The sequence below is a fragment of the Elgaria multicarinata genome, chromosome 3 (genome assembly GCF_023053635.1).
Source record: "Elgaria multicarinata webbii isolate HBS135686 ecotype San Diego chromosome 3, rElgMul1.1.pri, whole genome shotgun sequence".
Lineage (NCBI taxonomy): Eukaryota > Metazoa > Chordata > Lepidosauria > Squamata > Anguidae > Elgaria > Elgaria multicarinata.
In genome coordinates this window covers 144,340,438-144,367,945 of record NC_086173.1, presented here as the reverse complement: position 1 = coordinate 144,367,945, position 27,508 = coordinate 144,340,438, and the positions used below count along the sequence as shown (strand labels likewise).

General features: G+C 46.0%; 1 protein-coding gene across 1 annotated transcript in view; it reads left to right on the top strand.

Annotated features, from left to right (window-relative positions):
- Positions 1-27,508, top strand: part of PLXNB1 (plexin B1) — a 146,066-nt gene that overhangs the window by 56,879 nt on the left and 61,679 nt on the right. The window contains exons 4-6 of the mRNA XM_063122145.1: positions 11,446-12,571; positions 20,965-21,147; positions 26,092-26,220. Coding sequence (XP_062978215.1) covers positions 11,447-12,571; positions 20,965-21,147; positions 26,092-26,220 — 1,437 coding nt within the window. The 5' untranslated portion in view covers position 11,446. The remainder of the gene's footprint in view (positions 1-11,445; positions 12,572-20,964; positions 21,148-26,091; positions 26,221-27,508) is intronic.

The window sequence follows — 27,508 nt, the reverse complement described above, 5'->3', positions numbered from 1 at the left end:
TCTTTTTCCTAAAGCTTTTAAAACTTGATGCTGTTTGGACTTTATACTGTTAGTTTTACCCTACCCTGTGCCTGTTTACCCTACCCAGTGCCTGTTTGCATTCTCTTCCCCTCCTTATCGCTTTACTATGATTTTAATAGAATGTAAGCCTATGCGGCAGGGTCTTGCTATTTACTGTTTTACGCTGTGCAGCACCATGTACATTGATGGTGCTATATAAATAATAATAATAATAATAATAATAATAATAACCACCCCAACAATCCACCATCTTCAAGTTTGCATGTAATGACAAGCAACGGCATAAATTCCGGAATATTCAAAATGGCAACTGCTGCCACACTGGAAAGCCCTGTGAGAAAATTCACCCATGGTGGCTTCTTGTTACATGCGCACCGGCTCTGAGTCCTATTGCCTTCTTGTGCTGCTTGAGGGCTTCCCAGAGGCAACCGGTTGGCCACTCTGGGACATTGGGCAAGATGAGCCTTTGGTTTGATCATCAGCACTCTTCCTACATTCTTATGTAAACCCCATTACTGTCTCTCAGAGCTTTTCTGCACGAGGCGGTTAATCAGCTGTATCTACTTTAGGGTGAGATCCAAGCACTATAAAAAGTGTTTCCGTTTCTGCTTTTCTGCTACATAACCTCTAGATGGCACTGTGGAATAGTGGAATTGTGCAAATACACAAGTGAAGAAGTGTTTTCTTTTGCTTTTACAATTAAATACAATACTTTCACTGCGTAAAAAAACAAAAACAAACCCACAACTCACCGAGAATGCTCTTTAGACACGGAAGTAAAACTGGAGGGTGGTGTCATCATCTAAAGAACCCTTAAACAACTGTGAGTAGGGAATGATAAGAGTGCAATTAATGTCTCATGTAGAAAAGCCCTCTCTCCCAGTGGTGTAATGGTAAAATGTTGAAGAGCAGATGCTCCAAAAATACAGGGAGCTGTATTGAGCCAAATCTGTTTGTGTGTTTGTATGTATGTATGTTGCTGCAAAAATCCATCTTCCCCTCTCTAGCTACTTGTGAGGAATTGCAGCTAAACTCAGAGGGAACAGGGAAGTCTGAGCAGGGTGTGTGGGCGAGGGGAGAGAGGGGGGTAGCAGCTGATGATGTCATTGGCCCTGCTAGTCAAAATGTCCTGGTGCCTTTACCCTGCAAGCCCTGGCACCACTATACCACTGCTTTCTTCTCTTTCCCACAGATTAAGGGCTTCTGGATGGAGCTACATTTTGCTGTAGGAACATTATTTATTTCCTACCTTGCTATAGTGTGAAGGTCCAGTGCGTTTGAGGTTAAGGCGTTATCATTTGAACATTAGCATACTGTAACCACCCCTACCCCAAAGTCCCACAAAGGACTGTCTATCTGGCTATAATAAATGCACCTCAATTTCTCTTTTTTTTCCTTTCCCCTTGAAGCCTGGGAAGGGGTAGCGGGCGAGGGAGGGAGGGAGGGAGGGAAGAGATCTCGCCAAAGCCCAGTGCAGAGTTGCTTGGGAATGTGAGGGAGCCTGGTGCCTCCAGTGGCTTTGGGAAGAGGGAATGGTGAGTGCCCCATTATCCCCCAGGAACAAAAGCCCCTCTGTCTATGCCACCTAAACAGCAGCCAGAGCTGGTGTGATGTGAATCGCCATATGTGAGCTTCCAGGGCAGTGTGCCAAAGCAGCATCAGTGAGGGCGAGTGTCCCGGCCGTCTTGCTTGCTTACCTAAAATAAGCACGCGGAGCTGGATTTTAGAGCTTAACAAAATGCTGTCTGTTACAGTAATAATATTCAGTGCGCTCCGTTGTCTTCTCATTTCTGACATACACACATCTGCCAAATTGCCTATATTCAAAGGTACTATGAGGATAACATACACAAAAGTACTATGAGGATACCCTACATACCTTATTTCCCAGAGAAATACATGTTTTCTCTAGGCCACTTTCCAGAGTTTTGGCCCAACTCTCAGATCTGGGAATGACAGGATTTGAGCTATCTTTTCTGGGGCATATTTACGTAGTTCACTGATTCTAAAACCTCATAAGGATATTTGAGCAACGGTAGCAGATTAGACCAAAGTCCTACAGTGGGCACGATCCCATATCCAACCGTGGGCATACTTGGCTGCTGCAAAGGAAGAATGCAAGTGTATGGGAATAATATTGGAATAACCTGTTCCCTTTTACTCTGTCTGAATTCTACACTGATATGATCAGAAATCTGCCCCAGGACAGTAGGATTGTGCAGCCTGAATGATTTTTGCAAAGAGAGCAATTCCTCCTCCTTGGGAGAAATTTCAACACAGTCTTTGTAGAAATTAAGCTTTTGAGTTTGGCCAAATTACAATATAATTGTCAGCAGTTTCCATGAATTGCAGCAGTAAGGCATCACTATCTGGATACATTGGCCAGGATGAATAAGAACAATTCTCTGAGCCCCAGGGGACTTTTGACTTGATTTTTCTCAAAGAACAGCCCTTCATGCTCAGGGCAAACTGCTTTTGAAAGTGAAGGGAATTTGTTTAAATACTTGGTGGTTAGTTGTACATCTGTGTGTGTGTGTGTGTGTGTGTGTGTGTGTGTGTGTGTGAGTGTGTGAAAAAGTTAACTGTTCCACTATGAACCTCAGCAGTTCTTGTTATTTCCACTATTGCTGTAGCATTTCTTGGGCGTCATCAGACGAGCGTTTTATCTCACGCTCACTACTGCGTACTTATGGATGTTTGAGAGTCCTTTAGACAACATCTGCCTCCTAAGCGCCTCCCATTCCTTCCACTCGTTTTTCCATCACAAAATAGACCCCTTTTAATCCGACTTTTTTTTTAAATGGAATGTGCCGCCATTTCCTGCTGTGTGCAGGAAAAGCGCCATGATATAAATGGCCACTGAATGGGCCATGTGGTTGTTGCTGCTTCGTCTTTCTCTCCCTGTGTAAAGAGACCATCGCTGTTGTGAGACAGCGGCAAGAGGCCATCGTGACAGTAGGAAAACGTGAAATTCCACCTGTCCGATGATGCTTTTTGTAATGCAGAAATTGCTCTAGATTGTTTCCCCCTGTAGACTACCAGCGCATACAATTCTATATGTGGAGCCAGACCGGTGGCAGCTGGTGTCCACTTGCCAAGGAGCCACCAGAAGCAGAGTAGTTTCCCCCCCACCCCAATCACATAAAAATCCAGACAAAGCAAATTTCTTGCCCATCCCTAGCCTCAAGCCCTTTGAGAATAGTTAAGATTCTTGTCCCTTTGTTATGGAGTTAGATCAATATAAAACTGCCAGCAATTTTAAAGTGATATTGACACAGATCTCAAAGACTTGGTTCTTGACATCCATGTCAACTTTTAAAAACAAAAAACACTGTCGGAAACAGCTCTGAAAAGCTTCTGGACTGGAAGCCTTTAATTGCCAGTGGACGCAGAATCACACAAAACAACAACAACAACAACAAAAAGGGAGACTTTGGCCTGGACAGCCTGTTCCTTCACTATGCTGTGAAAGTCGCGGACAGTCACACCTCGATAACGCTTGTCCTGCCAAGCAAATTGGGAGTGTGATGGGGCAAAGAGCACTCGGCCCTCTGGGAAACAAGAGGATTTCATTGGGAAACTGTTGCCTTGGGCTTTCCTCTCCCCACCAAGGCAACTTTGACCTTTCATGCCTTCATGGGCAGTTTCTATGGTGACGGATTAAGAACAGGGAGGATCTGGGGTTTTGTCAATAAGTCCTGGCTGGTTTTGTTCCCCTGCACTGGCTTACTAGTGTTATTGTCTGCCGGGCTCATTTTTGCAAGTTGGACAGCTAGTGCCCACAAATTCCCTTCTTCCTGGGAAGCATCTCCTGTGCATCACTTTCTCTGGTTTAATATTACTTTCTATAACTCAGCAGAGTCTGTTTTTTCACCTTGCTTAGGCAATGATCTGTGATTTTGTTTTTTTGTCACTAACATAAGTCCTGTCTTACAGTATTTATTTATTTATTTACTTATTTGTTACATTTATATCTTTCCTTTCCTTCAAGGAATTCAAGGTAGCATTCCTCCTCCTCCTCCTCCTCCTCCTCCTCCTCCTCCTCCTCCTCTCTATTTCATACTCACAGCATACTGTGAGGCAGGTTGGCTGCAAGGCAGTGACTGGTCTAAAGTCATTCAGTGAGCTTCATCACCGTGTGGGGACTAGAACCAAGATCTGCTGAGTTCCAGTCCAATGGCTTAAGCACTACCACACCGGCTCTCCTAGAGTTGACACTAGGAGATAGTTTCTTATGGCCCTATGGAAGGCAGTAAGGTTTGGTGTCATAATCTTTCACTACTCTTGAGGTATGTACAGATGTATCTGTAAATACCAGCTGCCATGGTGTGTTTCCACTTGGCGAGACAAACCCAGGTTCCTGCCTTCATTGGTTCTGCAAGGTTTGCTACAGAGCTGGCTGTGCGCAGCAGTGATTGGCTAGTGGCTGGCTGTGCACAGCACTGATTGGCTGGTGGCTGGCTGTGCACAACACTGATTGGCTAGTGGCTTTGATCCCTTCCTTCCTTCCTGAGACAGTTTACATTTTACAGCTGGATCATGCTTTAAAAAAACATTCATGCATTTATCTATTCATTCAGCACCCTTAACAAAAATACAATTCATTTGTAAAAGGGATGAAGGGCAGCAACTTTCAACCAATCCAGATTATGTACTGAAGCCTGTCTAGTCCAGCTTTCTGTCTCCCACATTGGCCAACCAGATGCCTCCAGGAATCCTACAAACAGGAATACAGCAGCTGTCTGCCAGTCCGTGCTGTGCAAGCAAGCTCTGCTGAAAACCCACAGAAACATTTCCCTGCTCAGTCCTGTCACCAACATGTCAAAGTGTGTGTCTTGCACAGTGCACGGGGGGGGGGGGTCATAGTTATGTAATAGACCACACGTATCTTGCATGGGTAAGCAGTGCCGGCTCCAGGTTTTGGATGGCCCTTGGCCAACACATCCTCAATGGTCCCCTCTCCTTCAGTGAGTCTACCTGATCGCCCACAGTGCCACCTGCTGCTACTTCTCTTCCTCATCATTGCTACCAACTCCAGACTTGCCAGGCAGAGAGCCAACGAGCAAGCAGGTGATGGCATCTACTGCTCCTCCTTCTGACCACAGTTGTTGTCTGGGCCAGACCGAGAGGCAGGTAAACAAGCAGCTTGTAATGACAAAGATGAGGAGCAGGTCCAGGGACTTCCGTCAGTGGGCACCTGCTGGTATGTGGTACCTGGGCAGAAGCCCAACCATGCCAGCCATGTGCATGAGGTCTCAGATTCAGTCCCCAGAATCTTCATTTAAAAAGTTCTTTGGAAGCAGGACTGAAAGAAACTTTGAAGAGCCACTGCCAGTCAGAGGAGTAGGGGGTTTTTTTAAAGCAAATTTTCCAACTGCATAAATGCCCTGTCGGACGCTGCTCCCCCCCGCCCTTGTCGCCGCCCAAGCCAAACACATTATTTCTCTTTCATAACTGGACAGATTATCACCAACACTAGTAGCACCTTGAATTTTAAGACAGATTGACAGGGCCATAAAGTTACCCAGGAAGGATGACAGACCAAGAGAAGTACACTGGTCACCTACAGCCCCCAATTTAACCACTGCAATGGATCGTCAGTGAACACCAACCCATCATCAGCACAGACACTTCTCTCTCACAAGCCTTGGGAGGCAGACCAGTCCTGGCCTACAGACAACTTCCCAGCCTGAAGCAGATGCTAACCAGCAATAGTACACAGGACAGAGACACAGACAGAGGAACCAGACCATGCAATAGACCCAAGTGCTGACTTTTCCCCCACATCTATTCAGGCAATACTGTCATAGGACCCAACAACATCAGTCACACCATCAAGGGCTCTTTCACCTGCACCCTTATATAATTTGTGTTACATGCCGTCCCTGACTTTGTCTGTTGTTAAGTTCTTAATAAACACATACACATAACATGTGTCTTATTTTTTTCACCACTTTTTTCAACTGCACATTATCAGATTTCTAACATTTTCCCTAACTGCACATTTTGTGTCCAACTGCACACTGAAAAAAACCCTGCAGAGGAGACACTGTTGGGCTAGCTGCTCTGACTTAGTATAAGGCAGCTTCATGTGTATATTATAATATCATCCCATTGAGGGATGGCTGATAAGTTTCTGGGAACTCCCAGAATCCAGTTTCAAAACGCCTGACCTTTAGCCACTGTAGATAATGCAATGGCCACCCACCTTCTCCAGTTAATCTCCCTTGATCCTGTTCTGTGAGTAGAAGATAGCTAAAGGCAGAACATTCCTGAATCGTCCTGGACCGTATTGCACTTGAACCCTTTGTCAATCCTACATGGACTGCTTCAGCATGTTGCCACTCACCTGACCAGGTCATGTCTTCGAAGGAAAAAAACAGAGAATGCCTCTCAAGTGCCAGAGGAAGAAGTGTTTTATTTGATATAAAAGCTCAATGCATTTTAAAGAGCATTTTTCTCCTTCGTCAGGAGCAATAATAACGATAAAACAAGATAAATTAGAATAAATACATGTAATTCTTTTTTTTAAAAAAAATTATACATTCATATAGGGACAAACACTCATATTTTCCATGGATTTTTCTCTCTCTCTCTCTCTAAATGCCTGCATATCTCATAACAGAAATGTACTGACTTGCTTGAGGGAGTTGCAATAGAACCACATGTACAAAAGGTCTCTGTTGACTAAGTTTGGAACTTCAGTGAATTTTAGTTACACAGATTTAAAACATACCTAAAACGTTAAAACTCTCCATTAGCTGCAAGAATCCTCTACTTGCATTCCTACAAGAATTTAATCACTACTCCACACAAAATGACTTAAAAAAAAAAAAACCAAACACGAAGATTACAAATTCTACAAAAGTTACCTAGTACTGTTAACTCTCCTTTGTTCTCTGAGAAGTGTTACCAAAACACTCAAAAGTTGACCAACTGTGGGAGTATTTTAGCCTTAGGTTGTTTATATGCCCTGGTTGAGTACAGCTCATCCATTGCTTGTGGTGGGTTGTGTCATTGTGCATTTCTGCTAACACACTGCTACTGAGTCTGCTTGTACTTATATAACTGAAAGGCAGTTCTATCTAGCTTTCTTTTTTAAAAATGGTAATCACAAACTGGCTGGAAAATCAAAGCCTTCACTAAGACCCAATGGAGCCAAAGTTTCTGATGGCATCATCCAATAAAGTTATTTCTTGTTAGCAGTCTGTCATTACCTGCACCATTCTCTACGCCCCAAAGCAGTATGCATCAAGACCAAGTGTTTTTACGAAAGGAGCCGCTTTCCTCCTGTGGTGCAAATTGGACTGATGTTCTCCTCTTCTTACCTTAAGGGGTCTGGAAGTCTTGCTGATATAAATAACTCCTGAACTATTACACGTTGTAAAGGTAGTGAAGGACACGTGTTGTTAATTGACAGAGCGAGGGAAATGTATTACCTTCTGAATGAATTTACAATAGGAACACTGTCCACATGGATGGTGTCCTTTCGGTTTACAAATTTGAAAAAGTATTGACTGACCACCAGTGGTTCTAGTGTATGTGAAATCTCTATGTAAGGTTGTACGTTCTTTTGAATGATATAAGAGATTTTTCTGATGGACCAGGTAAATCATGCACCAAGTGCCGCTGGCTACGGAGGCTATTTTGGATTTCTTTGGGGATGGAATTGAAAGGAGGAACACACATAGCTTTATTGCATGTCATTTTCTCAAGAGGTGTTAATGGAGATTCTTGGCCTCAGGCATTAGTCCTGTGTCTGATAGATTTTACTACTGGAAAATGATTACCTCTGTCACAGAGATGTTGAACTAGGAAGCGAGGTTCCTTCTTGTACACCATCCTTACACGAACAGTTGTGTTTAGCTCTAAGAATTTTACTGTACAGAAGATTATTCCTCAGATGGGCAAGTTGATAGCTTTCATTCCTAAGAGAATTGCTCCTATCAGTGGGTTTCTTAGATGTTATTGCGACCATGACAATGGCTTCACTGGAGACAACAACATCTAAAAAAGTGATCTGATGCGTATTGAAAGTGGTATCGAAGCCTGGATGTGATTCTTTGCTATTGACTCACCGAAAAAAAACGATTGTAAACTGTTTTGAGGCCCTCTCCAAATGTTAAAAAATGTCATCGGTAATATACCTTAGCCACAGTGCTAAGTTTGAATTATATGGATTCTCCCTCCTCCATCTTCTAACACAGCCTTTCTCAACCTGGGGCGCTCCAGATGTGTTGGACTGCATCTCCCAGAATGCCCCAGCCAGCAGAGCTGGCTGGGGCATTCTGGGAGTTGTAGTCCAACACATCTGGAGCGCCCCAGGTTGAGAAAGGCTGTTCTAACAGGTCATGTTTTTACAATATAATTTTGAGATCATCCATGTATGCAGATGGGATCTCTGCTGCCGGTACGGCTCCCCATAGAGCCCACCAATCATAGAATAGCTGAGTTGGAACGGGCCTACAGGGCCAGCGAGTCCAACCCCCTGCTCAATGCAGGAATCCACCCTAAAGCATGCCTCTTGAACGCCTCTAGCGTGGGAGAGCCCATGACCTCCCTAGGTAACTGGTCCCATTGTCGTACTGCTCTAACAGTCAGGAAGTTTTTCCTGATGTCCAGCTGGAATCTGGCTTCTTGTAACTTGAGCCCATTATTCCGTGTCCTGCACTCTGGAAGGATCAAGAAGAGATCCTGGCCCACCTCTGTGTGACAGCCTTTCAAGTATTTGAAAAGTGCTATCATGTCTCCCCTCAATCCAACTGACCTGCTCTGAGGGGTCCTTCTTGAGCGGGGCTGCAGCACAGGTGTTCTCCAGGGCCACCTCCTGGGGGAAGAGGCAGGCGGTGGCAGCTCCAGCAGCTCGCGCTCCCCCCCACCCCAGAAGCAGTGGCAGCTCACACCCTTCCCCCTAATAGGGGTAGCGCCTTCCACTCCTCCCCCACTGTGTCCTCCTTCCTCAGGCAGCGGGAGGTTGTGCGCCAATCCTGTCAAGAGAGTGGGGCCAAGGGGGGTTTCTGGAGCACCCGCTAGTGCCCCTGAATGGGCAGCCCCACCCTCACTGCCATTTTTAGGCATCAGGCCAAATCCATTCTGTTGACCTGCACTGAAACCCTTCAATGATTTATTTTAATTATAATTTGTGTCATATTTATATTTCATTCAGTGGATTAGTGCTATGTCCTTTATATTCTGGTGATTTATCATGATATATTTTAAAATTATTTTGCATTAATTTTCTGAGATGCCTTGTGAGGTAGGCTAGGCTGAGAGTCAGTGACTGGCCCAAAGTCTCCCAGTAAGCTTCATTGCTGAATGGGGACTGGAACCCTGATTTCCTGAGTCTCAGTCCAACACTCTAATCACTACACCACACTGCTCTCAATCTTACTTCAACACTGGTGATGGGACAGTATCTTCCACCACACATTGCAGCCTAGAAGGTACAGGACAGGCCATGTAGGCCACATGGCTCCATCCCCCCAACACCTCACTGCTGTCCCCCAGCATCCATTGCCTGGGGCAGCCACCTCACTCTGGCTAATGGTAGGGACAGCGGAGAAGATCGTATTACCAAGGTGGCCTGCATTCTGCACAAGCATGACATCTGGAACTCAGCACAGCATTCAGCTGTGGGATTCTCTGGGAATTTCAGCATTCATTCTAGCCCTCGTAGCTGTGCAGATGTAGCCTGTTAGCTTAGCTGGCTTTAAATGCGTCTACAGAAATTCATGGAGGGTAGGTCTTCCAGCAGCCATTATGTATGGAGCCTCCCCCTGTTCACAGGCAGTTTTGCTCCAGATGCCATTTGCTGGGGAGGAAAAGTGGGGGAGGCCTGGTGCCCCGCTTTTTCCTGGAGGCATCTGGTTGTCTATTGTGGAGAGAAGGATTCTGAATTGGTCTGATCCAGCAGGGCTCATCTGCTGCTGCTCCTGTGAGGAGAGGTGTAGGCACTGTGCAGTAAAATCTCAGGGCCTGGAGGGAGGGCCATCAGGTTCTGGCATTAGGAGTTCCCTTTCCTTCCATATTGCCAACCAAAGCAAATGGACAATCATGCAAGTATGCATAAGGTGGGGCTGCAGCTCAGCGGCAGAGCAGCTACTTTGCATGCAGAAGGTCCCAGGTTCAATCCCCGGCATCTCTGGGTTGGGCTGGAACTAGAATCATAGAATCAAAGAATAGTAGATTGGGAAGGGGCCTAATAAGCCCATCAAGTCCAACCCCCTGCTCAATGCAGGAATCCACCCTAAAGCATCCCTGACAGATGGCTGTCCAGCTGCCTCTTGAAGGCCTCTAGTGTGGGAGAGCCCACAACCTCCCTAGGTAACTGGTTCCATTGTCGTACTGCTCTAAGAGTCAGGAAGTTTTTCCTGATGTCCAGCCGGAATCTGGCTTCCTTTAACTTGAGCCCATTATTCCGTGTCCTGCACTCTGCGATGATGGAGAAGAGATCCCGGCCCTCTTCTGTGTGACAACGTTTCAAGTATTTGAACTATTCCTGCATTAAACCCTGGAGAGCCGTTGCTGCCACTCAGTGGCAACAATATTGGGCTGGACGGATCCATAGTCTAAGGCAGCTTCCTATGTTCCATAATTCAGCTCCCCACATGCAGAATTTGAATTCCCTTAGCGCAGAATGAGGATTTTCTTTAGCGTGAAGGAGATTACACCGCTTTTGTAGAATAACTGAAATACATCCACCAGCTGTGATTTCAATGGGAGATATGCAAACTAGGTTAATGGCATGCGAATTTGCTGCAGCTCTTGATATAGGTTTCTATGACTCCGTGCTGCACTTATTATTGGGCGCACACTTGGTTTAAGAATTGAGAAGGGCTGGTGGAACAGTGTTAATTATGACATTTTTTGGTGGGAGGGGAAGAATTATTATTGTAATTGGTTTGATCATTGCTTTCTCCCACTTAAATCTGTTGGTCCTATTACTCAGGTATTTGAAGGATGGGGTGGTACGGCTATGAATGTTACGATCTGTTTTAGAACTTGATTACTGCAGCAAGTGCATAGAAACACACACACTAGCATTGAAAGAATGCTTTTCTAGGGCATGCAGTGTAGTCAGAATGGCCATCAGATTGCCTGAATATAGCCATCTGAGAGATTGTATTTATTGCACTTAACATCCTGCCTTCCCTCCAAGGGGTTTGAGGCAAATCACATCCAAGGAGAGACGTCAGATAACATACAGAAACTTCTCAAAGAATGTGTCCTCCGTTTATTGTCTATATAAGAGTACAATTGCACTGTTACTATTTTTAAGACATTTTTTATACTAAGAGGAACTCTTCATGTGATGTAAAGTGTCTGTATTTGTAAGTACAAGAGAAGAGAGAGAGACGACAATAGCCGATATTTGGAATCAGCAGAGAAATTAACCCTGTGTTCTGTCTGTGTCCTCTTTTGCAGAATGAGTATGATGCCTTTGGGGGCATTCCTTCTCTTTGCTCTGTGTTTCCTGGGGGCAGTCATTCCACAGGGACTACCGTATGCCACCTTTTCACACAATGCCACCAAATTTCTTCATTTGATTATGGATCCTGACTCTGGAAGACTCTATCTGGGGGCCACAAATTACCTTTTCCAGCTGACATCCAGCCTGGTGGTGGAGGAGGCCGTTTCCACGGGGCCTTCCTTGGACAGCAAGGACTGCCTTCCGCCTGTCACCAAGCAGGAGTGTCCCCAGGCTCAGGAAACGGACAACTACAACAAGCTCTTGCTGGTCAACTCGCTGGAGAAGGAGCTCATCGTATGCGGTAGTGTGTGGCAGGGAATCTGTGAGAAGAGAAGCCTCGACTTCATTAACCACGTCCTTTTCCAACCCCGAACTCCAGGAGACACGCAATATGTGGCAGCAAATGACCCAAATATTTCCACCGTGGGGCTAATAGGATACTCCAAAGACAACGTGCCAGTTCTGTTTGTGGGCCGAGGGTACACCAGTCGCGGGGTGGGAGGTAGCATTCCTCCCATTACAACTCGCAATCTCCGGCCACACCCAGGAGAGGTGGCCGGACCAGACCTTCACTCCATCTTCTCGTACGAGGAAACGGCAAAGCTGGCTGTGGGCCGACTCTCGGAATATAACCACCATTTTATCAAATCTTTCACTCACGGCTCCAGCGTTTACTTCTTATTCTACCGGCGTGATATTAAGTCGCACTCCCGCGAGTACAGGACCTACATTTCGAGGATCTGCCTGGACGACTCGCACTATTACTCCTATGTGGAGCTACCTTTGGTCTGCCGGAGCGGGGAGAAGAGTTACAGTCTCCTGCAGGCTGCCGATGTTGGAGAGGGAGATGCTGGTGCAGCTCAAGGAGGGGTGCTTTTTGCCGCCTTCTCTGCCTGGCAGGCTTCTTCGGGGAAGCTGAGAGAAGAATCTGCACTCTGTACTTATACAATGGACGAGGTGGATCGCCTCGCCACCCAGACCAGGGACCTTTGCTACACAAATGATGGGGAATTGAAGAATGGCGAACAGGTGGCTTATATAGAATATGACGTCAACTCTAACTGCGTCCAGCTGTCCTCGGTAAGTTCACGGCACACATCTGCGAATTTGGACCTATAGTCTAAAAAACTGGGTTGGCCAACTTATTTATTTAGTACATTTATATCCGGCCATTCTCCCATCATTGAACTCACGACAGAATCCATAGGGTTCCCAGGTAGTCTGACCAGATCCAGACCGGTTTAGCTTTAGCAAGGTGGTTTCATCAAGTGCCTTCATACTGCCCTGGGGCCATTTATCTCTGATTTGGCCATCCCTGACCCAGGCAGTTGGTTGGTTTTGACTGTTGTTTCCTTGGAAGTCGCAAAGAGATACTAAATGGGTAATGTGGTGCATTTTGCCATAATAGTTCATACATGGGAGGGACTCTTCTTCACGTTCCCTAGACCGCTTTCTCGTGACAGAAAGGAAAAGCGATTCAGTTCTCAGCCAGGGATGGAAGGAGGTTAATTACTAATGCAAGTCCTTCTAACTTAGATATTGTCCACATCTTGACACCTTTTTGCATCTCAAAAAAAGTGTTTCGTTATAATAATAGTAGTTGTTGTTGTAGTAAGACCAGAAGTATATATTATCATAAGAACGTAAAGAGAGCCATGCTGAACCAGACCAAAGGCCCATCTAGTGCAGCGTTCTATTTACAGAGTGGCCAATGTGGAATATTTCATTTAACATTAGGACACTTGGTGCATTGTTTCAGGTACACCAAAAGCGGTACCTTCTGTGGAAATGCTCTGCATTGTTTACTTTGGGTTGTGGGACAGGATTATTTTCAATGGAAAGGTGGGGATTTAAACTGACTAAAATAACTTACATATGCAGTCTCCTGTGTGCTGATGCTGTTTTTTCAAGTCTGACCAACCCATAGCCTAGAAGTACTTAAAAAAAGCCATAATGAAAGTCCTTTTGGATCAGATAGAAGGTCCATCTAGTCCAGTATTCTGTTTCAGATAATGGCCAATTAAGTATCTCCAGGAAGCCTATAAGCAGGGCAAAAAGGCAGCAGCCCTCTCTCGTTGTTCCTTCACACAGTCATCTGTATACCAGTTGTAAGGATACATAAGTGGAAGGTGCTTTTGCACTCATGTTCGACTTGTGGATTCCCACAGACATCTGACTGGCAAGCGTGCTGGACTAGGAGGCCTTGGGCCTGTTGCAGCAGGGCTCTCCTTATGTTACCTAGGGAGAGCAGTTACCTAGGGAGGTTGTGGGCTCTCCCACACTAGAGGCCTTCAAGAGGCAGCTGGACAACCATCTGTCAGGGATGCTTTAGGGTGGATTCCTGCATTGAGCAGGGGGTTGGACTCGATGGCCTTGTAGGCCCCTTCCAACTCTGCTATTCTATGATTCTATGTTCGTATGGCATACTGCCTCTGAACAGCAAGGGACCTCTTAGCCATCATGGCTGAGACCTGCTGATATACCTTGTCCTCCATGATTTTGTCTAATTCCCTTCAAGAGCCATATAAACCAGCAGCCATCAACACATCTTGTGACAGTAAGTTCCATAAATTAAATATGCATTTGTGTGTGTGTGTGTGGGGGAATCTTTCATTCATTCATCTATGACGAAATGGATGGAATAAAATGGACCGTGGAATATCATTTATTACAATAGTGCAGTTCACAGAAGTGCTGACTGCACACATTTGTCTCGGAGGGCAAATCCACCTTTGAGGGGGGAGCCTCTGGGTCAGGGCAAGTTGAAGCAGGAAAACAGCCGGTGAGAAAAGCGCTTTCTGTTGATTCTCTACTCTGAATTCAGGCATGTCTCAAATTCGTTTCTGGGCATCTCTATTTAAAAAGATAAGGCAGCAGATGATGTGCAAGAACTCTGCTCGAGACTCAGATTAGACCAAGGCCAGCCCAAGACTTTCTACACCTTCAGGTAAAGGATAAGATGCCCCCCTCCATGCCACATACAGAGACTGACTAGACTGGCAATTGAATCTTACTTCAACACTAGCAACAAGACAGGGCCCCGTTTATACCTGGAGACAGCAGGCAAGTTTAGGAGGTGCAGGACAGGTGGTGGGGCACGCATAGCGTTGTCCTCCAAGGGACTGGGCTGGACTGGGGCACTCAGGAAGAACAACTCTGGGTGTGGGTGTGGGTGTGGGTGTGGTGCCAATGCTTCCTCTTAGCATCTGCTGCCCGAGGCAGTTGCCTCAATCTACCTAATAATAGGGCCGGCCCTGGAGTAGACTGCATTGGGTTAGATGGAGACGCTGTCTGACCTGGTATAAGGCAGATTTCTATGTTCCTTAGACAATTATCTCAGTGGTGGCTGGAAGGCCAGAAGAACTGGGTTGAAGGAACCACCCAAACAGGAACAAGGAAGCAATTGGGCAGGAGGTCTGGGCCACGGCACGGAGAGCTGGCAGGAGCAAAAATCAAGACTGACAAGTACAGAGTTAATCTGATACTCATGGGAGGACTAGTCGTTTGGCGGAGAAGGTTTGGGAACTTGGCAAACTTTTGCAAAACGGTGTGAGGGGGCAGAACTTGAAGTGGAGAAGCAGCAGGCAGGTTCCTAAACTCCCCCCCCCCCCCCCACACACACATCTGTCACTTTCCCCCAACAATCCCCACCCCTACCTTTTCTCCCTGCAATGGGACAATCATTAATCAGGAGCTCTGTCTGGGTGGGTGGGGGTGGCAGCAGGAATTAGCTGGGGGAAGGAGCAGCAGCCAAGCCCCCTGCGTTTCTGCCACTCCTGATTCAAATGTCTCCCTCCCCACCCGCACCCATCCCGCCACCTTGCGGCTCTTTGGCAGACACCCAGCTTGCTAGGCCTCAGGCTCCACCAGACAGACGAGTTCTGCCCTTAAGCAAGAGGTGGAGGTGACTTGGGAGTATTTATAGCCGCCTTCCCCAACCTGGTGCCCTTCAGAAGTTGTGGGTGGGCTACAAATCCCAGCGCTCCTGTCCGTTGGCCCTGCTGGCTGGGGCTGATGGGAGTCGGAATCCAAGATATGTGGAGGATACCAGGTTGAGGAATGCTGATTCATAGCAAAGCCAGGATTAGCAGGAGCCAGTCGTCAGAGTGCGAGGGTGAGGAGCCGAGCAGAAGCTACACTCCCAACTAAAGCATACTTAGTATGGAGTAAGTCTCACTGAAGACCCTCCCTCCCTCCCTTCCTGCCTTCCTGCCTTCCTTCCTGCCTTCCTTCCTTCCTTCCATAGTATGTCACAATGTCTTTGACAGGGAGGCAATGCCTGCTGTTTGGGAGAGGCACACAGGTGGGCTGCTTAATGTCTTGTCACATAGAGTGTGTGCGTGAGTGTGGAGAAAGTAGATTGGGATCTACTGGTAGTTCTCTGGGTGATTTTCAGTAGGTCGACAAGAGTCTCTGCTTCCCAATTGTTTCTACAGTAATGGCAACAAAAGGATGGGGTTCCCACCCACCCATGGAAGTTGGACTGCTGAAATGAAGAAATCTTGGTGTAACCAGAAGTAGACTTTTGTGCAAGTGTACTGGGAGTGCCGTGCACTACTGAAAACAAATCCCTGGGTTCAGAATGTGCTCAGAGAGGACCAATTCTCTTTTGCTTAGAGGATGCCTTTTGCACCGGGCTCTGGTTGGTGCATCTTGGGTTTCTAGAGAAAAACACGAAGCCGATCTGACAAGCCGTAAGCCTGGATTGGAGGGCATCCCCTCCAATCCAGGTAGGGTTGTCAACTGGCCAGGAACGCAGGCAGACTCGTGCCTGCGCAGGCACGCACACAAAACGGCCTGACCTGCTCTTGTGACTCAGGCAGCAGTTACGTAACAAGTAGTAGCCGGTGAAGGGCAGAGGGAGCAAGAGAAATGTGATCACCTGCTAATTGCTGCAGATTAAACAGGTGTTCACGGCCTGGCTACAGGGGCCAGCGGAAAAGTTGGCAAGCCTTATTGCCTGGAACACGACCAAGAGCCTTGTGATCTCCATCGGCCACCAGGGGCAGAGGCACAGCGGTGAAGGGAAGGGAAGAAGCGAGAGACATTTAGAAAGGAGGGAAATGGGCATCCCAGTCAAATTCCTGATATTGTGTGTGTGTTCTCTGGTTATAAGACAGAAAGAAGGGAGGGGGAGCAGCAATATTTTAATTTGTCTGGGAGAGCAAAAACAATCACCATCATCATCATCATCATCATCATCACCATCATCATCATCATCATCCTGGTCCAGCCCTGTCTGGAGGGCAAGCAGGAAGAATGCCTCTCAGTTTGCCATTGCGATGGAGCACAGAATGTATTGTGAGGAGGGTCTTGTAGGTTGGCCACTGGGGGAAGGAGAATGGCAAGCGTTGCCAAATAGTCAGCTTTCACAATGCCCCCCCTCCTCCCAGAGGTTTCTAGAGTCAAACTCCCCCCCCCCCGAGCTTATTTCAAACTGGTTTGATTCTTTTCTCTCTCTCCTTACTTTGAATTAATGCATAATGATATTTCTCTCTCTTTCAGTCCCTCTGTCTCTCTGTCTGTCTGTCTCTCTTGGCTTTGCAAGCCAGCCCTTCTGCACAGGTTTGCTCCGGAAACTACTTCCCCAATGAATTCTCAAGCTAGCTTTTTGAATCTATTTTCAACATATAGGGGACAGCCAGAAACACCAGACACTAGACAAAAGTTCAGCTGGGTTGTTTCCGCTGTAAAATCATTGGCTGGGCTTCCTGAGAGTTCTGCAAACATTGTTTTGTGTGTGTGTGTGTGTGTGTGTGTGTGTGTGTGTTTCTAATTAAGATTTGGGTGACAGGGGATCCTTAACAATGCTTATGTCTTCCCGGGTAAAACTACATGTGATATTAAACAAGCTTTTAAAAAACAAACTCAGTGCATGGTGTTTCCTTTTTCCAGTAAAAAGTAGCTGTATGGAGCCCCAATCCGGATCACGAATATGGTTGGGGTGAGAAGTCCAGTTCTGGGCTCCACAATTCAAGAAGGATGCAGACAAGCTGGAGCGTGTTCAGAGGAGGGCAACCAGGATGATCAGGAGTCTAGAAACAAAGCCCTATGAAGAGAGACTGAAAGAACTGGGCATGTTTAGCCTGGAGAAGAGAAGATTGAGGGGAGACAGGATAGCAGTCTTCAAATACTTAAAAGGTTGTCACACAGAGGAGGGCCAGGATCTCTTCTCGATCCTCCCAGAGTGCAGGACACGGAATAATGGGCTCAAGTTAAAGGAAGCCAGATTCCAGCTGGACATCAGGAAAAACTTCCTGACTGTTAGAGCAGTACAACAATGGGACCAGTTACCTAGGGAGGTTGTGGGCTCTCCCACACTAGAGGCCTTCAAGAGGCACCTGGAAAACCATCTGTCAGGGATGCTTTAGGGTGGATTCCTGCATTGAGCAGAGGGTTGGACTAGATGGCCTTGTAGGCCCCTTCCAACTCTGCTGTTCTATGAAGTTTTGTTTTGGCAGGAGACCGCATGTCAGTCTCCTGCCTAAAATCTCCTCTACAGCTGCTATTTACCTTATGAAGGCATGGTATATTCTGAATATTAGCGCGGACTACTTTTCCTCACTAGAAAACACACCCTTGCAGAGCCCCGATCAGGATTGGGACCATGCACTGTTCCAGCCTTTTCCCACCAGCCCTCTGCATCCAGGGTTGTTTGTAGCAAAACACACCTCGAGGTGGGGAGAATTAGCAGCTGTGGGGCAGATTTTGGCAGGAAACTGGAACACAGAGGACAGGGTTAGATCTCGCCACTACCACCACCACCATCACAGGCCTGTTCTCAGTTGCTTGAGGCAATGTAGTACTCGCCATATGATTTGGACTGCAGATCCCAGATCCAGCATGGCCCTAAGCTCTATGAGACTGAATAGCATTTTGCATCTTTATACGTCTTTTTGACCCCTATGCATCATGTTTCAAGAACTTTTCAATATCCTCTCTGCAGTACATTAGAATTTCTGTAAACCGCCCAGAGAGCCCTGGCTATGGGAGCGGTATATAAGTGCAATAAATAAATAAATAAATAAATAAATAAATTTTCAATGATAACTGGGCTGTGCTTTGCATTTGAGGGAGAAGGGCAGCAGGTGTAACATTTCGTTTTTCAGTAGTGTCAAAACTGCTTATAACCAGAGGTACCCTCCATGTCTGTCTGTCTGTCTGTCTGTCTATCTATCTATCTATCTATTTGTATTTGCTGGGATATGGGAAATCTGAAAAGTTTTAAGAGAATATCTCCAAGGCACTAACTACATGTTATCTTAAATGGATCACTTGAATGGATCTTTGTAAACCGCCCAGAGAGCTTCGGCTATGGGGCAGTATATAAATCTAATAAATAAAAAATAAATAAAATAAAACATTATCTGGTTTTTTTTTAAAAAAATTAAACCAAGCACCGGCAGCACAGGGATCTGGTTTGGGACGACCGCACAGAGGACAATCCTGAAAACAGCGCTGCTCCCTACATAGTAAAACCCCCAGTTCCCATTGGTGCACATGGGATTTTTTTTACTATTGCTATTTGCTGTACTTGGTGGGTTGGGGGGGTCAGGATCATGGCAGGGAAGGGAAGGGTTAAACCTCACCTCCCCACATGTTGTGGTCCCAATCCAAATTGGTGCACCCACTTTTTTAAAAAAAGGCTGTGCACATAAAGTTATGCATAGGTGATGCCGGCCCTGCCCTCAGGCCTGGAGTGCCGGCTGATACCTGCACTGCAGGATATCTTACTAAGGAGACAGAAATGATAAAAAGAGCGTGACTCAGAAACTAAAAGTAGGTGGAACACATCCTCTCCTTGCATTGAAGCTCTTTTCCCACCACCCTCATTGATGATGTCAAGACCATGCTGGTTCCTAAATTCTAGGGCTTGCAGAGGCTAGCCAAGTTTTAAAAATGTGCCTCGATCCCTTTTCCCGAATGTGCTTTATAGAGTTTGGAAGCAACACAGGAGGAAGCCCTTTCCCCTGTGCTTGACTACCCTCTGCAAGCAAGAAACCCGCTGCAAGCAAGGCTTTCTTCAGCTTCATACTAGCGATGGGCAAATTCCCCTGTGTCCTGTTTATGCTCTGCTCGCCGGGCTCCCACCTGTTGCAAGATGCCAGCGTGCGTGCAGAGCAAGACACCGGATGGTTCACGGGCATTTGGCGACAGCTTGCATCTTCTTCTGTTTTTGTCCACAAGCTGCGATTTGCGCAAATTCACGACTGGGAATATTTACAGAAATAGCAATTTGTGCTAAATCACGGCCTTAAAGAGCACAATTTGCATAAAAATGCAGGTGCAAAGGACCATTGTATTTGCAGAAATAATAATAACAACAACAACAACCCACAGAGAACCACCAGCTTGCCCAACTTGGTGTGTGGCAAGTCGAACCAGCTCAGGAATCTGTGAGCTGGCATCCAGGGGGCTGAGCTGGCAAACCCCTGCTGAGCTCCACCTTCAAAATGAATTCATCCAACCTCCCTAGTTCATACTGACAGAGGCGATCCCTGAGACAGCCAAGCCCAAAGGTGTTTAGATAGGGTGACCATATGAAAAGGAGGACAGGGCTCCTGTATCTTTAACAGTTGTATTGAAAAGGGAATTTCAGCAAGTGTCATTTGTATATATGGGAAACCTGGGGAAATTTCCTCTTCATCACAACAGATAAAGCTGCAGGTGTCCTGCCCTCTTTTAAATCTGGTCACAGTATAGCTGCAGTATAGCTCCTGCAGCTTTAACTGTTGTGATGAAGAGATAATTTCACCAGGTGCAATATGCGTACAAATGACACCTGCTGAAATTCCCTTTTCTATGCAACTGTTAAAGATACAGGAGCCCTGTCCTCCTTTTCATATGGTCACCCTAGAGCTTTTTAATAGTTAAACCAACAGCTTGAATTGAGCCCAGAAAACACTTGGCAGCTTTCTGCCTGCTCCTGCTGTAATGAATCATAGAATCATAGAATAGCAGAGTTGGAAGGGGCCTACAAGGCCATTGAGTCCAACCCCCTGCTCAATGCAGGAATCCACCCTAAAGCATCCCTGACAGATGGTTGTCCAGCTGCCTCTTGAAGGCCTCTAGTGTGGAAGAGCCCACAACCTCCCTAGGTAACTGGTTCCATTGTCGTACTGCTCTAACAGTCAGGAAGTTTTTCCTGATGTCCAGCTGGAATCTGGCTTCCTTTATCTTGAGCCCTTTATTCCGTGTCCTGCACTCTGGGAGGATCGAGAAGAGATCCTGGCCCTCCTCTGTGTGACAACCTTTTAAGTATTTGAAGAGTGCTATCATGTCTCCCCTCAATCTTCTCTTCTCCAGGCTAAACATGCCCAGTTCTTTCAGTCTCTCTTCATAGGGCTTTGTTTCCAGACCCCTGATCATCCTAAATTCTGCTACTATAGCAGTGTATTAATGGTATATAGTTGAGCAATAGAACCAATCCCCCCAAAGACCTTTTTCTCTTTTCTTTCCCTCACCCCCTGCAGGACACTTTGGACGCCTACCCCTGTGGCTCAGACCACACCCCCAGTCCTATGGCCAGCCGGCTGCCGCTTGAAGCAACTCCGATCCTGGAAAAGCCAGATGCCCGTCTAACCGCTGTAGCTGTCAGCACTGAAGACGGACCCACTGTCATTTTCCTGGGGGACAGCAAAGGTCGACTGCACAAGGTATGTGTTAGTTGGGTCTGGCAAAGAAGAGAGAAATGGGCTCCCCTACGGATCCCAGTTGCATTATGACTCTGAGTCTTGTTTTCTTTGCTGCTTGCAAGAGCATGTGAGGATAGCTTTGCATATTGCCTGTCCCAGCATGGATTAATCTCTGTATCAGGGAAAGTGTTTTATTACGTAATGTGTGCAGGGCTCTAAGTGCGTGCTAGGATGCATTAAAAGAAATAAAAATTCTGAGCCAAAAATAAGTAAATCACAAACCTGTGCAAATTACGAAAAATAAACAAATGTGCATATGTTTGGCTATTTTACATCATTTATTCTACTATTTGTGGCAGGTAAGAGGAAAAACTAAGTAAGGCTCACACACACACACATACACTGATCCCCGGAAATCCTATTGAGCAACCTCTTTTGGCTTCTGAGATTTCACTAGGCCTATATACTTTGTAACCTACATTTGCAGCACTAAGGGCTAGGAACTTGCTTGTGAAAGAAAGGAAAAAAGAATAAACATAGGCCAGATCTACACCAAGCAGGATATAACACTATGAAAGTGGTATGAAAGCGGTATATGGAGGCAGGATCTACACTACTGCTTTATAGCAGAATTGAAGTGCACTGACAACTGTTGGGGCCCATTGACACATTCCATATACCTCTTTCAAACCACTTTCATAGTGTTATTATATCCCGCTTGGTATCGATGTGTCAATGGGCCCCAACAGTTGTCAGTGCACTTCCAATACCGCTATAAAGCAGTAGTGTGGCTCCTGCCTGAGATTTTGGCGTCCAGTTTATTTATTTATTTATTTATTACATTTTTATACCGCCCAATAGCCGAAGCTCTTTGGGCGGTTCACAAAAATTAAGTGAACCGCCCAGAGAGCTTCCAGTTGATATGCACGCAGCCCAGAGTATGAGAATCTTTTTCTGTTTGGTCATGAACACAGAACAGGAAGTCAGTATGTGGAGCCAGGGGGACGTTCCTCTCTAGAATATACACATTGTAAAAGAATATACACGTTTTTATTATTATTTATTTATTATTGCATTTATGTCCCACTTTTTTTCCTCCAAGGAACCCAAGGCGTACATAATCTTCCTCCTCTCCATTTTTGATAGGCCAATTTGGACGCAAATTTCTGCGCTGGGAAAAATGACTTCAGATGCAGTCCTACGTGGATAGTCGGCTGAATATCCAACGCAGGGCAGGAGGAGAGTGGAGGTGATCTTTGCCTCCGCAGTTCAGCCGCCAGGCATTTCTGCTAGCCAGCCGTCCTCAACCTGGGGTGCTCCAGATGTGTTGGACTACAACTCCCAGAATGCCCCAGCCGGCTGGCTGGGGCATTCTGGGAGGTGCAGTCCAACACATCTGGAGCACCCCAGGTTGAGGAAGGCTGTGCTAGACGGACGATTTTGCCTGTCTAGCAGTGGTGCCTTGGAGGGGGAGGGAAGGAGGCCGGGGCCACCCTTGGATACATCGTACCACTGTCGCCCTGGTCTCCTCCCCTCCCTGCCCTGGGAACGCCCCCCTTTTCCCTGTCTCCGTGCTCCATTTTCTGAGCATGGAGAGACAGTTGGCGTGGTTCTCTCTTAGCCGACTCCTGGGGTGGGGAGCGTGGTTTCGTGGGTCCACGGTTGGAGTGCTGTCCCAGTCCTTGGAACCAGGAAGCTTAACAATCCTTCACTCTCCCCAGACACTGTCTAGGGGCCGTAGCATTGCTCTCTTCGTTTCTTACTCGGCCTCACTTTCCTCCATGTGCAAGTAATCTGAGGCATGAAGGCTGATTTTATGTGTGCTTGAATTACTGGCAGCAGCATTTAGCACAACCTGTTAAATGTTAGGGTAGAGGAATGTCATTTATCTCTAGAGTATGTCATTGAAAAGTGCTGTATTCCTTAAGACCAGCATTCTACAATCCAGAATGATAATTTTGGGGGTGTTGGGGGAGGGGCAGGTGTTCACTGTCACGGGGAAGCTGCGGGAGATGGCACTGTAAAATTCCCATTTTGCAGATTTGAAAACTGAGGCTGCAGAGGTCATGATCTGCCCAAGCCTTCCTAGGGAATTTGTAGCTGAAGTCTTCATCCAGCTCTCTAGCCGCTAGAGCAGTCTCTCCCCATCATTGACACTGGCGTTACCTAGAGATGAGCTCCTCCTACACTCACTCAGCCTGATTGTCCTGTCAACCAAAAGGACGTTTGGGAGCTTCGCTGTCCCACTGCAGTGTTTGTCACTCCCCGGCATCGATCAATCCCATGCTAACAAGAAGCATCCCTTTCTTCATCCATTGGGCCTTGGCGCCACCTAGCGGCTTTCTTCCAAAGGGAACACGGGCGGCAGCCATCCCCATGATATAGCCCAGCGCATTGTTGCAATTTGATCTTTTATGGATTGGGCTCCCTGGGTGGGTTTTGCGACAGTCACCGCATTCAAGAGGTACTAACTTTCTTACAATGTTCCTTCCAGTGTGTGCACAGTCAGGAAGTTTTTCCTGATGTCCAGCCGGAATCTGGCTTCCTGTAACTTTAGCTCATTATTCCTTGTCCGGCACTTGATCATCCCAGAGTGCAGGGCACGGACTAATGGGACCAAGTTACAGGAAGCCAGATTCTGTTCGGATATCAGGAAAAACTGTTAGAGCAGTACGACAATGGAACCAATGACCTAGGGTGGTTGTGGGCTCTCCCACACTAGAGGCTTTCAAGAGGCAGCTGGACAGCCATCTGTCAGGGATGCTTTAAGGTGGATTCCTGCATTCAGCAGGGGGTTAGATTCAATGGCTTTATAGGCCCCTTCCGACTCTACTATTCTATGAACAGATACAGTGGTGCAGCTAACACCTTGGGTTTGAAGTCCAGCCACCACCACCCGCCAAATGATCACCCAGAGAATGGTAGATGTTCTGGACAGTGGCAGACACCATCAGCACCAGGGCCGGCATGGGGTCACCATAGCAGGATGGGCATGTACATGGTTACAGATGCTCATTTGGTTGTTCTTACTTTAAAAATGTGTGATTCCTTTCTGCCATAAAATGGTTCTACTCCCAGCTGAGTGTTTTTAGATTCAGGGCAGCAGAAGCGAACACAATGTTATCCCCCAGAGTCATGATGAGCGGAGGCTGCAATACTGTACACATTTACCTGGGAGTAAATTCTACTGGACGGAGTAGGCCTTACGCCTGAATAGATATTGTGAACTGCCCAGAGAGCTTTGGCTATTGGGCGGTATAGAAATGCAATAAATAAATATGTATAAGATTGCCTTGTAAGTGAGTTTGAAACACAAAACTCTGCACATGCTCAGAAACTCTCTCTTTTTTAAAATCGGCATTGGCAAACCTCTCGTCACCCACTAAGTTGTAAAGTATGGAATGACAGCTGGTAGGGGGAGAAGACAAATTTTAATGTGTGTCCCAACTGAAGTAATGCACATGGCTGTCTAAAGGATGGCCCCCTAAGACAATTACAACCGGAGTCTAAAATTGCCTAGCTGCAACGCTGAATATTTATTGATTTATTTTATTACATTTATATACTGCCCCATAGCCGAAGCTCTCTGGGCGGTTTACAAAAGTTAAAAACAATGAACATTAAAAAGCAGACAAAATCTAAAACCATCAAAAACATAAAAACAACAGTATAAAAACAACGGTATAGATATGCTGAGGGACACAGTGTTCCCACATGTACATTTTATTTGTGAATAGATCTAGCTGCCTGCCTGTTTTTTAGTTAACATTTTCAGCAGACTTCGGAGTCTGAGGTCTCTCTTGTGGCGCAGTGCCAGCATGGGAGCCAGTGTGGTGTAGTGGCTAAAGTGTTGGACTGGGAGTCAAGAAATCTGGGTTCTAGTCCTTACTCAGCCATGGAAACCCACTGGGTGACATTATTATTATTATTATTATTATTATTATTATTATTATTATTTTATATAACACCATTAATGTACATGGTGCTGTACAGAGTCACAGACTCTCAGCCCAACCTACCTCACAGGGTTGTTGTTGTGAGGCTAAAATGGAGAGGAGGAGGATTATGTACGCCGCCTCGGGTTCCTTGGAGGAAAAAGGGTCGGATATAAATGCAACAATAAATGAAATGAGAGCACTCACCCCATTTACTTAACGCAGCCACTGCCAGCAAAACTAAACAACTTGGGACCAGGATACCTGAGAGAGCGCCTTCTCCCTTACCAACCTGCCCGGTCACTGAGGTCATCCGAGGGCCTGCTCCTGGTGGTTCCACCTAGATCCATCCTCCGACTGGAATCCACCAGGGGAAGAGCCTTCAGCGTGGTGGCGCCCCTCCTGTGGAATTCCCTGCCTCTGGAGGTCAGGCAGGCTGCGACCTTGTTCTCCTTTCGGCGCCTGCTGAAAACATCTTTATTCCAAGAAGCCTTTCTTTAACATGCAGCCTTGGATTACTGTTTTTGCTTCTTTTAAATTTTGCTTTAACTGTTTTTATTCTGTTTTTATTTTCATTTTACCTTGTACACTGCTCCGAAATTTTTCAATGGGGAGCGGTATATAAATATTCTAAATAAATAAATAATAATAAATAAAACTACCCCTCTCTTCCCTCCCCACTCTAGTGCCCCCCTGGTTTGCAAACCACATTTATTCTCTTTTATTTCTTTGTGAAAATTCTTTGGAAGCTCTCCTCCTCCTCCACGCTGTGACCCCCCCCCCCCCGTTGTAAAATCACCCCTCCGCTGCTGCAGTGAGGCTTTTTAAAAAGCCCTCGGCTTACGAGAAAGCAAGGGTATTACTTTTGTGCAGTTTATTATTTTCTGGAGTGGAGGAGGGCTCTAATCATAGAGTTTGAAGTTTAAGAACCTCTTTATTCCCGAATGCGACAAGGAGCTTAGGGCTGATGAGGGCCGCAGAGCCTCCATTTCCCCTTGAATCTCACCTCTTCGCTTGTTTTGATTTGCAGGTCTACTTGGGAGCAATGGGAACCACCAACCTGTATGCTTCTCTAGTGATCCAGCCCAACAACGCAGTGAGCAGAGACCTCTTTTTCGACCAGCCCAAGAAGCACCTGTATGTCATGACTCAGTCTGTGGTGAGCGCAAATGAATCTATTTATTTATTCATTCATTCATTACATTTTTATACTGCCCAATAGCCGAAGCTCTCTGGGCGGTTCACAAAAATTAAAACCATCATAAAACAACCAACAGGTTAAAAACACAAATACAAAATACAGTATCAAAAGCACAACCAGGATAAAACCACGCAGCAAAAATTGATATAAGATTAAAATACAGAGTTAGCGCTTAAATCCACAGATTAGCGATTTTATTATCTATCTATCCCTCCCTTTTTCACTATGCTAGGCCCCAATAACCCAAATCCGTTCCCTTTTCAGAAACCAACAAATAACAATCTAGTATCTTCAGTGGTTTTTGTAACACTCCCTCTTCTTTCTTTATCCCTACTTTGTACTGTTTTATATAATGGCGTATCTTCTTGTTTTATATTGGTCTGTTGACTGTAAATAAAGAAATACAATACAGAGTTAGAACAGTAAAATTTAAATTTAAGTTAAAATTAAGTGTTAAAAATATTGAGAGAATAAAAAGGTCTTTAGCTGGCGACGAAAGGAGCACAGTGTAGCCCAAGGAAGTCCCTTTTTCGTAACCGCACTCATGGCAGAGATGGGGAAGAGCCTCCCACTTTGTATATCTAACTTTATTTATCTATCGTGTGTGTGTGTGTGTGTGTGTGTGTGTGTAAAATCATATTCAGAAAAAAACAGGTATCTGAACTTGACTAATTTGATCAGAGGTTTGAAGGGTTCCCAAAGAGAAAAGAAACCCAAACCGTGGTGCCACAAATACCCTCTTTAATTAGGATTCCTTGCTTGCTGCACTTGCTGAGTAAGCTTTTACATAATCGTAGTAACCCAACTTTTATCAATCCGCTACTGTTTTAGAGCGTTGCTTGGGAGACTTCTGATTAGGTGCAATGCATGACTTTGTGGCAATTGCTGCAAAGAAGGTCTTTTTCTTTTCTTTTTTGCAGGAATCTTGGGCCGTTAGGTTTGAAAAGATGAGGAAGAATAGCTTTAGTTGTGAAGCTGGTTATGAGAGTTGGAAAGGAGGCCTGATTCTCAGGCCTCCTTTCATTTCATTGCTTTTATCTGGTTTGATCCCTAACCCGTCATTTCCCAAGGCCTCGGGGGCAGCAAGAAGCCCATGCGAGGGGCTTGCTCAGGTTTAAGTACTGACCCTGATTGGCATAAGCATTAAAATAGGAAACGCAGTTTGTTGTTGTTTATTCGTTCAGTCGCTTCCGACTCTTTGTGACTTCATGGCCCAGCCCACGCCAGAGCTTTCTGTCGGCTGTCG